Source organism: Lactuca virosa, chromosome 1 (assembly GCF_052849685.1).
Source record: "Lactuca virosa cultivar CGN04683 chromosome 1, Lactuca_virosa_CGN04683_v6, whole genome shotgun sequence".
Classification (NCBI taxonomy): domain Eukaryota; kingdom Viridiplantae; phylum Streptophyta; class Magnoliopsida; order Asterales; family Asteraceae; genus Lactuca; species Lactuca virosa.
The window spans coordinates 280,761,892-280,773,082 of NC_136426.1; the positions used below are offsets into that span (position 1 = coordinate 280,761,892).

Sequence of the window (11,191 nt, forward strand, 5' to 3'; positions counted from 1 at the left end):
TTCTTTATTTTTGTTTTTATTAATTGATGTTTTTTGATTTTTTTTAACTAAATACCGGTTTCAGTTTTTAAATGTTTGACAATTATAAAATTTTAATAAGAAGAGTATTAAAGATCATAACATTTTCTGTTCATAATTTTTTGAATTATATTATTTTTGGATCATAAAATTTTGATTCAAATTATTTTGAATTGTAGTATTTTAAATCAAATCATTTTTGAATCATATGATTTTGGATCAATAATATATTCAGTTAAATATTCCCGCCGTCCAAATAATGGAATGACATTCTTACCCTTTTGTTGTATTTAGTTATATGGTAGTTGCATTTAATTTCATGGTAATTTAACAAATAATGAGTGGTATTATGGTAAGATATATATTTATTTTTAGAAGTAGGCTATTATTTTAGGACAAACAAAAAGGGAAACATGGACTATTAATATGGGACGGAGGGAGTATAGTTTTTGTTCTAAAAAAAATTATAGATCGTTATATATTTTGAATTATTTAATTTTGAATCATAAAGATATAAATAAGGATTATAAAATATTTGATTTAAATATTTTTAAATCATAACAAAAAAAGGACATAAACAAGCTGAGTAAAAAGTTTTCTTTGAATCATAACTATTTTGAATCATCACATTTTTTATCATATTATGTTCAACATTTTTACAAAAATTAGTATTTCTTAAAATTAAAAATAAATACTTCAAAAACTTATTTTTGAAAATTTCGTTTTACAAAGTCAGTACTATATTGAGTAGAAGTATCCCTTAAATTTTTATGATTTTTTAAGATTTTTTTTCCTAAGTTTTTCTTTAAAAATAAATAAATAAACATATCTTTTTTAAAATTTCATGATTGTGCTAATTTTGTAGAGAATTAAATTTTAAATCATTTTTTTTTCAGATTTTCCAAACAATTAACATTTGCCGGAAAATTTTAAAATCTCGCACATAATTACAAATACGACATATCATCTCGCAAGATATTGACGATAAATAAAATCAAATCTCTACCTTTTATTTTTTCAATCATGCGAAAAAAGTTTTTCCTCGCAGTCCTCACTTATTTTTGAGTTCTCACTCGATCCAACTTATATATATATATATATATATATATATATATATATATATATATATATATATATATATATATATAGAGAGAGAGAGAGAGAGAGAGAGAGAGAGAGAGACAAAAGTCCAATAGATAACCATTAGTAATCAAGGAACAAATGAATCAATCTCAAGCGTCGGAATTTAAAACGATCAACGATAAAAGTAAGGTTTGTAGACTTTTACAATGGACACAGAAGCCCCAGATTATAATAAACTCACTTTCTTTTTTTCGTTTAATTTTTTTTAGGACATGTTTTTTATCGGAAAAAAAAAACCGAATATACCATTATTCATGATTTTTCGTACTCTTTTATAGAGATCTATATTGATATATATACAAAAAATGATTTTTTTTTTCAAAAAAACTCACTTCATTTCTTTGTTTTTTGAAAAGTTAAGACCTATTTTTTATAGAAAAAGTTTAATAAATATATCAAAATTCATAATTTTTGGTATTCTTTAAACAAAGATTCATATTGATGTAAAAAACGAAATTTCAGTATAGTTTCACATTGTGAATGTTAAAATTGAAATATTTAAAGTTCAGATTCACACTGTGAATCTGACTGATCGAGGTTTTTTTCAAATCAATATTGATGTAAATTAATAAAGGAAAAAAATTGAAATTTTTGGTATAAATATTTTTTTGGATATAATAAATTTAAATAATGAAAAAAATAACAAGCCGAAGTGACTTAAATAAATTTATGAAAATTTTTTCATATATTAACAACGATCTCTATGGAAAAAAGTCGAAAAATCGTGAACAATGGTATATTTGATTTTTTTCCAATAAAAAATATGGCTTAAAAAAATTTAAACGGTAAAAAGAGGTGAGTTTTTTGAAAAAAATGTGAGTTTTATGGTATAATCTAATGTATGTGCGTCTAATGTACAAGTGTAAATCAATTTCTTTGGCCGTTGACCCCTCTAAATTTCGACGCGTAGGATTGGTTCATTGGCTTCTTGTTAATAATGATTTTCTATTGAACATATATATATATATATATATATATATATATATATATATATATATATATATATATATATATATATATATATATATATATATATATATATATAAGGAGTGGTTTAAATGTGAACCAAAAAAGGTTAAGAACTCTAAGAACAAATTTTTAAAAATTTTCATTAAAGGCATTTTGGAGAAATCAAACATTAATATTATATTAAGCAAACGTTTTCATTACTAAATTGTCGTTGGACTGTCGTTGGACCGCCACCGGAACTCCGTCGGACTTACAACAAATTCAGCGACATTTTTCTTGTTGTATTGACAGCTTAATAAAAAAATTTATAACTAAAATTTCTCTGATAATGCTTTTAAACACATACATTTTCATTTTTAGTGCCAAATATGTAAAATTTAATCAAAAAAAAAGTAGAATTATTCATTGACCAATTCAATTTCTTTTGTCTTTCATCTAAACTGTAGACCTCTTCTTAAGTGTAAAGGGACTGAATTCGTAACATTTACTAACCCACAGGGACTATTTTTGAAATTCGTTTGAAAAAAACAATTAAATGACTAGGGAGGGTCGAACTCAAGACCTCCAGCCCCTTAATATACCAAAGCCTTCACTATTTGAGTTGCATGCTCTTTTAGTTTTTTCTTTCCTAAAACTAACTTATATAATATAACAAATCGTTAAAATATAAACATTAAATTATAAAAAACTTTTTTTTCCTATTTTTTTTAAATAAAACAAAATGTACTTTAGTTTAGTTGTATTATATAAAAAAAATATTTTTTTACAAACAATTTGTATGTATTTTTACGTATTTGTTTTACGTAAAATATATTTTTTTTGTTTTTAAAAAATATGTTTTCGTATAAAAAATACGTTTTTGTAAAATATAATTTTTTTATGTCTTTGAAATAATAATAATTAACACTACTCATGACATAAAACATGTATAAATTTCCAAAATGGTCTCTGTGGTTTACTGAATGTTGCGAATCCAGTCCCTTTATATTTGAAAAGACGAAAATACCCTTGCTAATTAAGTCCCAAACGGCTGAATACTAACGCCGTTAGTAAAAAGGGTCATTTGTTCAATTTTTGCAAACCACAGGGGCCATTTGCATCAAAAAAATTAGCAGGGGCTGACTTTGTTACTTTTGGCAAACCACAGGGACCATTTTTGTAATTTTGTCTTATTTATAAGATATATTCATAGTTCAAAAATACCATATTCATAGTTTAATAAACATTTTAATTCACTAATTCAAAATCTATTAATTTCATGCATACATTCATTTATATTTTCTCACAAATTTTATATAAAATACACAACTTAATATAGTACATTCCAAGCTTAATACATAAATTCACAACTTAATACAATCCATTATAATCTAATTCGAATATTCAAAGAAGTTAAACTCTAACTCTATCATCATCACTGCCACTAACTACCTCGTGCGGCCATCAACCACTTATGCCATTGTCGCAACCATCATTATTATAAATTGTCGTTGGACTGTCGTTGGACCGCCACCGGAACTCCGTCGGACTTACAACAAATTCAGCGACATTTTTCTTGTTGTATTGACAGCTTAATAAAAAAATTTATAACTAAAATTTCTCTGATAATGCTTTTAAACACATACATTTTCATTTTTAGTGCCAAATATGTAAAATTTAATCAAAAAAAAAGTAGAATTATTCATTGACCAATTCAATTTCTTTTGTCTTTCATCTAAACTGTAGACCTCTTCTTAAGTGTAAAGGGACTGAATTCGTAACATTTACTAACCCACAGGGACTATTTTTGAAATTCGTTTGAAAAAAACAATTAAATGACTAGGGAGGGTCGAACTCAAGACCTCCAGCCCCTTAATATACCAAAGCCTTCACTATTTGAGTTGCATGCTCTTTTAGTTTTTTCTTTCCTAAAACTAACTTATATAATATAACAAATCGTTAAAATATAAACATTAAATTATAAAAAACTTTTTTTTCCTATTTTTTTTAAATAAAACAAAATGTACTTTAGTTTAGTTGTATTATATAAAAAAAATATTTTTTTACAAACAATTTGTATGTATTTTTACGTATTTGTTTTACGTAAAATATATTTTTTTTGTTTTTAAAAAATATGTTTTCGTATAAAAAATACGTTTTTGTAAAATATAATTTTTTTATGTCTTTGAAATAATAATAATTAACACTACTCATGACATAAAACATGTATAAATTTCCAAAATGGTCTCTGTGGTTTACTGAATGTTGCGAATCCAGTCCCTTTATATTTGAAAAGACGAAAATACCCTTGCTAATTAAGTCCCAAACGGCTGAATACTAACGCCGTTAGTAAAAAGGGTCATTTGTTCAATTTTTGCAAACCACAGGGGCCATTTGCATCAAAAAAATTAGCAGGGGCTGACTTTGTTACTTTTGGCAAACCACAGGGACCATTTTTGTAATTTTGTCTTATTTATAAGATATATTCATAGTTCAAAAATACCATATTCATAGTTTAATAAACATTTTAATTCACTAATTCAAAATCTATTAATTTCATGCATACATTCATTTATATTTTCTCACAAATTTTATATAAAATACACAACTTAATATAGTACATTCCAAGCTTAATACATAAATTCACAACTTAATACAATCCATTATAATCTAATTCGAATATTCAAAGAAGTTAAACTCTAACTCTATCATCATCACTGCCACTAACTACCTCGTGCGGCCATCAACCACTTATGCCATTGTCGCAACCATCATTCCTTCCAAATCATATATGTACATAAAATCATGGATTTACAGCATAAATATAATATTCATAATTTAATAAACCAATTAGTTTACTAATTTAGAGCTTAATGAAAAATAATTATAGAAACTAATACATTTTTACATACTTATACAATACAAAACTTAAATATATTCACAAGAAAATTAATACAAACATTGATACATAAATCATTCATATTTTAACACAAAATTCATTAAATTTTCATAGCTAAATACAATTAATTCACAGCTTAATACAGTAAATTCATAGCTTAGTACACAAAGTTAACAGCTTAATATATTAAATTCACTTTTTAATATACAAAAATTATAAATTCACAACCATTCTCTCAACTTAAAACTTACATTTATACTTTCAAATATATAGCTTAGTGCTTCTTTGAAAGTTTATTTACACAAATATTCACAATTTAAATTTTACATACTATATTCAAAATTAGATAAAAGTAGATATGTGTATAACGTTTCTTTCATCTCATGTTTCAGAAACAAATATATTCATAGAAAAATTATACTTTAATACAGTTAATTCACAGCTTAATACTGTTAACTTAGAGTTTAATATCGTTTAATTCACAGATTAATACAGTCAATGCATAGTTTAGTACACAAAGTTCTCAACTTAAAACTTACATTTATACATTTAGATCTGCTGCGTAGTGTTTTTTCAAAGTTTTTTTACACAGTATCCGCAGTTTAAATTTTACATACTTTATTCAAAATTAGAGATAATCATATTTTTGTATAATGCTTTTTTCATATAATATATCAGAAGAAAACACAAAATTCATAAAAAAAAATCACATATTAATACAGTCAATTCACAATTTAATACAATTAAGTCAGCTTAATATAGTCAACTCATAGTTTAGTACCGTCATTTCACATGTTAATACAACCATTTCACAGGTTGATACAGTTAATTCATAGTTTAGTACACAAAGTTCACAAGTAAATATAATAAATGCACAGTTTAATAAACAAAATTTCATTTACAACCATGATCTCAACTTAAACTTACATTTATACTTTTAGATAGGAGTGTAGTGTTTTTTCAAAGTTTATTTACAGAATATCCGTAATTTAAATTTTACATACTTTATTCAAAATTAGAGAAAATCATATTTTTGTATAATGCTTCTTTCTTTTAATATTTTAGAAACAGACACAAAATTCATAAAAAAATCACATTTTAATACAGTCAGCTCACAATTTAATATAATTAATTCACATCTTAACACGGTCAATTTATAGTTTAATAAATAAAATTTACAACTTAATACAACAAATTCATAGTTTAATATACAAAATATTATACATTCACATCATAACCACTTTTTCCTTACAGTATTCTAAAAGGCCAAAAGCATAATCATAGATAAATATGGTGTAAATATATTTTATATATCTTACTTAATCTTCAACACTAAGATTAGATACAATTACCTAGACTATAAAATAAAATTTATTTGAATCTTTATTAACTAATTTATCTGTGAAAATAAATACAAACTATATTACAATAATCATCTATTATTTTAATTAATATGTCAACGATTATATAAATTAATTAACTAAAACGTTAAATGAATCCATTTAAAGCACTTACATGTAAGTGACTCCATAAATTGTTTTTTAATTAAGATTATTTATGGGGAAAATGACTTAGGAGGGTAACTACCTCTTATCTGTGTTCACATATTGGCAACTTCTTCTTTGTTGTAAATAAGAAATCAACTAACTTGTTTTAACTGTTTAAATTACACCAATATTACAGGCTAATAAACCGGTAACTCAAAGGGAAAATGACTTAGAAGGGTAACTACTTCTTATCCGTGTTCACATATTGACAACTTCTTCTTTTTTGTACATAAGAAAGCAACAAACTTGTTTTAACTGTGTAACATCCCAAAAATCATGACCAAAAATTTTGTTTTTAATTTAATACTAAAACCATAATTGTCAAACCTTTAATTTAATACTCCGGCATCGGGCCCCGCCCGGCATCAGGCCATGCCTGGCATCGAGCCCCGCTCGGTATACAGATCTGTTTCGCTTAGGCCCCGCCTGTCTCCGGGCCACGCCCGCTAAACACATACAATCATATAACATGCTAACACATAAAGAAACATACTCTACTGTATCCCTGTCCTAAGTAACACACTCTGCTAATAAAGAGATATAGAACCTTGTCCGTACTCAGCTAGTTCCAGCCAGGGCTTCAGCAGTGCAAGGCGAGTCTCCTCACTGTGTGAATGGGTCTAAGGCCACAATGCCAGCCCATGTAGTCTATGAGTAAGAAGACCCGGGGGTTAGCCGTAGGCTTTGTATGCTAGTATGTTATTCCGGACCAAGGTCCGATGTCGGGCGGGTGCCCGAGGATGTTTGCATGTTAGATTATACTTGTTGTCTGTGTGATACTTGTATCATTGTATGTGCCGTGTAGGGAGGTGAGTGTGGGCGAGGTCCCGTATCTCATCACTAGCTGAGTACAGACGAGGTTCTGTATCTCATTATTATCAGAGTATGTTTCTTAGGAGAGGGATACAATACAATATGTTTCTTTATGTGTTATCATGTTATATGATTGTATGTGTTTAGCGGGCGGGGCCCGGAGATAGGTGAGGCCTAAGCGAGACAGATCTGTATACCGAGCGGGGCTCGATGCCAGGTGGGGCCTGATGTCGGGCGGGGCCCGATGCCACAGTATTAAATTAATGGTTTGACAATTATGGTTTTACTATTAAATTAAAAACAAAATTTTTTGTCATGATTTTTGGGATGTTACACAGTTAAAACAAGTTAGTTGCTTTCTTATGTACAAAAAAGAAGAAGTTGCCAATATGTAAACACGGATAAGAGGTAGTTACCCTCCTAAGTTATTTTCCCTTTGAGTTACCGGTTAAAACAGGTATTAGCCGGTAATATTGGTGTAATTTAAACAGTTAAAACAAGTTAATTGCTTTCTTATGTACAAAAAAAAAGTTGCCAACATGTGAACACGGTTAAGAGGTAGTTACCCTCTTAAGTCATTTTCCCTTATTTATGTTAGTCGGCCCATCAATAAACACAATAAGCCCATTTTGAGACATAATGTGTAACCTAAATTCGGGAAGTCAAAACAGGTTAATGTGTTACCTCCTTTGCGTCTCATTTGTGTTGATTTCCAACTACTTCTACAACTTTTCCGGCGACTGCATTACATCCACCACCCCACCACCTTGGTTCTCATTTTCTCGAACTATAACATTGCCGGAAAACCTCGACAGTGACAAACAATCACGGACTCGTTGGATTCACAACCCTCACTGGTGCTGGAGACTAACGCCGAAAAATTGAGTAGGTTGTAGGGCACTTCCACGCTACTGCCGGCGACGAACGTGGACCAACACCAGTGTTGTTTTGCTTTAATATACAAATCACTAGATCTGAATCACGATACTTTAACGATATTCCATCGGAAAGTCGATCTAGAACTCGACAGCAGTGGTCGACTGAAATTGCAGATCGGAACATCGATGATGGAGTAAATTACAGATCTCGCAGCTCATAGGAGCTCGTAGTTGGCCTTGCCGGTCAGAAGAGTAGGAGGAGGTGGAACATATTTGGTTACGACGGTTGGAAGCATCAACGATCTATAGTGTTGTTGATGGTAGGTTGTGGATCTGAAATTGTGGATCTGGAACCAATTAGAGGCTGTGGATCTGATAGCGGTTGTTTGCCGGTGGTAGGAGACATCGGCGGTTCGTCGTAGGTAGGAGATGGCGGCAGTATGGGTGTGGTCGTTAGTGTCACCTGGTGATAACGTTTGTGTTTTCTTCAATTTGGTGGAAGAAATTTTCATTTTTTAGAGGATTTAGGATAAGATAGAAGATAATCAGGTAAACGTGTTAAGTGGTTAGATATGATGTAATAAGAACTTATAAATAAAAGGTTCTTATTTAACTCATAAATAATAACTTACCTTTCTTAATTTTTTTTGGTTCTTATTTAAACCTTTATATATATATATATATATATATATATATATATATATATATATATATATATATATATATATATATATATATATATGGAAAAGTTCAATAGAGAAACGATCAAGCCTTCCTGTGTAACTCCTTCTTCTCTCCGCACTTATAATCTTTCTTCTCTTGATCAACTCATAGAACAATCATATGTATCCCTGATTCTCTTTTACGAAATCAATCGCAATTGGAAGCTATCTGCCCAGCACAAGTCCCAAGTGTTGAAGAAAGCATTGTCACAGTGTCTAACAAGATACTATCCTTTTGCGGGTAGGCTGTGCACACCTACATCGACTTACGTTGATTGCAACGATGAGGGAGTTGTATATATTGAAGCCCAAAACGATAGAGAACTGAAAACACTCCAACATATTACTGAACATGATGAAACTCTGGACCTGCTTTTTCCTGATGGTCTTAATGGTACGAGTATTGTTGGGGTTCAAGTCAATCACTTTGCCTGTGGTGGAATCGGAGTGGCAGTGTGTATGTCACACATCATTGGTGATGCATGCACTCTCAGTTCATTTTTGAATTATTGGGCTTCAGTGGCACGTTATGGTTCGGCTGACCACGTAGAGGTGAGGCCTCTTAACCCTCATTTCATTCGATCCACGACTACAAACTCCGTCCGGCCAGAAGTTCAGGTCATTAATCAAGGCTATACCAATCTTGTTTCAAGGAACTTCGTTTTCCCTAACACAAAATTATGTGAACTAAAGAATAAGGTCATCGCCATGACAGCTGGATCTATTCAAAACCCTACACGGGTCGAAGTATTGACCTCACTACTTTACAAAACTGCCATGGCAGCAGCCACAACAATTTCAGGTTATTTTAAGCCATCTTATTTGTTCATGCCAATGGATATACGTAACAAGTTTGTGCAAAAGCTTCCCCAAACTACCGTGGGAAATTTGGGGTCTGTTATGGTGGTAGCAACCAGGGATGCTGCTGAAACTTCATTAAGTGTGATGGTTGCAGAGATAAAGAAAGCGAAGTCGCAACTTGAGGGTATTGAAAGTGTGCAACATGTTGCCGAAAACTTTAAATCATTGCTTTTGAAATTGGGAAATGAAGATTTAGAGGATATTGCCAAGAGATCATATGTGTGTTCAAGTTTATGCGGGTTTCCTTATAACAAAGTAGATTTCGGATGGGGAAAACCTCTGGGTTCTACCATGGCACTTAAATCAGCAGATAAAATTGGTTTCGCGCTGAAGGATAGCCCAAATGGAGATGGTATCGAGGCACTGGTCATTTTGGAAAAAGAAGACATGAAAGTATTTCAAAATGATAAGGAGATGCTTTCATTTTCCCAAATTAATCAGTTTTATTTCTAATTCCTTTGTAATAATTCCGTCTTTTATATGTATCAGTAAAAGCATAAACATTAACTACGTACATTCACCTTTCGCTTTATATTTTACATTCAATTGTTATTGTAATTGTATCTCATATAGAGAAATATATTCTTAATAGAAAAGCCCAACCAATTATATATGTATATGCAAAACTCTTGTATTATTTTTATGTTTAGTAAAACCCTTATATTATTAATTACATTAGGTGTGAAACAGTATATTACATGGGTTTAGAAAAAAAAATTAATATAAAATTAAAAGCATTACATATTTTTTAAAATAATAAGTTTATATAAATACAAAAAATATAATAAATAAAGTAAGTAATTTAATATATAATGTAAGACATTTGAAAAATTGTATAGCATTTATTATGAAATTTAATAAAATGATCTACTTTACATATATAAATCTCACTAAAATATGGATTTTAAATTTAAGAAAATAAAAATTATAAGAAAATGACAAGTGGAAAAAAAAATTCAAAAACTTTTAAAAAAGACATGTGACAAAATCAATGATAACATTTGGCAAAATTGATTTTCATTTATTAGGTTACATTTCAAATAAAACCAAATTGTAGATTTTTAAGAAAAACGACCAGCTAAAAATATGATATGATATACATATCCCTTATACTTCTTCGATTATATGCAAAAACATGTCAAACCGAAATACATTTCGATTACTTTCATTCGATTGTATTCTCTATATGGTTGATTTTTCCCTCCTAATTAACTAACTGTTTTTATCCCAATTAAAATCAATGTCGTATTGTTAAACAAAAATGTAAACAACATTAGATTTTTAGTTCTCAATTTGTCTTAAAACCCCGCATTTTGGTATTTTTCGAATGTTAACTATTAATCTAAGCGTTTTTATGAATAT

The 11,191-nt window shown here is 29.3% G+C and overlaps 1 protein-coding gene across 1 annotated transcript; it reads left to right on the top strand.

The window, feature by feature from the left end:
* Nucleotides 1–8,986: 8,986 nt before the first annotated feature.
* Nucleotides 8,987–10,282, top strand: LOC145130116 (akuammiline synthase 1-like). Its single transcript, XM_079064968.1, has one exon. It carries the CDS (start codon nt 8,987–8,989, stop codon nt 10,280–10,282), a length of 1,296 nt encoding a protein of 431 aa, XP_078921094.1.
* Nucleotides 10,283–11,191: the final 909 nt, after the last annotated feature.